Source organism: Pygoscelis adeliae, unplaced genomic scaffold (assembly GCF_000699105.1).
Source record: "Pygoscelis adeliae isolate BGI_AS28 unplaced genomic scaffold, ASM69910v1 Scaffold100, whole genome shotgun sequence".
NCBI lineage: Eukaryota > Metazoa > Chordata > Aves > Sphenisciformes > Spheniscidae > Pygoscelis > Pygoscelis adeliae.
The window spans coordinates 3,033,523-3,034,103 of NW_008824034.1; the positions used below are offsets into that span (position 1 = coordinate 3,033,523).

At 38.9% G+C, this 581-nt stretch overlaps 1 protein-coding gene across 1 annotated transcript in view; it reads left to right on the forward strand.

The window, feature by feature from the left end:
• Window positions 1-581, forward strand: part of TBC1D8B (TBC1 domain family, member 8B (with GRAM domain)) — a 30,052-nt gene that overhangs the window by 29,136 nt on the left and 335 nt on the right. The window contains exons 20-21 of the mRNA XM_009331369.1: window positions 58-155; window positions 508-581. Coding sequence (XP_009329644.1) covers window positions 58-155; window positions 508-581 — 172 coding nt within the window. The remainder of the gene's footprint in view (window positions 1-57; window positions 156-507) is intronic.

Genomic DNA, 581 nt, shown 5'->3' on the forward strand with positions numbered 1-581 from the left:
CTCATGGGAAGTTCTTGTTTGTTCACTTTTTTTTTTTTTTCTTCTTTTTGTCGTTAGGGAAGGGGAAGGTTGATATTCAGGCATATCTGAAGCAATGGCAAGATGAACTTCTCAAAAAAGAAGAAAACATTAAGGATTTGCCAAGAATGAATCAGGTAAACTGTCTGCCTGAGTCTTATTTAAGTCTATTTTTGACTGCTGTTTATCTTTTAAGTCCTATTAGTAGTTTTCTAAAGGATTTGTAGGATCCCTTAAATTTCAGACCTTCACATTAATCATTAGACTGTATTCTTTTTAAACTGCTGTAACTGTAAGCTTATGAAGAGAGGGACTTTCAGACAAACTTAGGTTTACTATCAGGGCTGGTCCCTGCCCCTGTTGTCATTATAGCAGTTGTTGTACCAGGTGCCTAGCAGCGGCAGGCGCTGGATTGAGATCACAATGTGTAGTGAAACAGGACAGTTGTGTTGCTGTTCTCTGAATAGTCTCCTCTATATCTCTCTGTAGTCTCAGTTCATCCAGTTCTCAAAAACTCTGTACAATCTGTTCCATGGGGATCCTGAGGAGGAACTGTTATATCG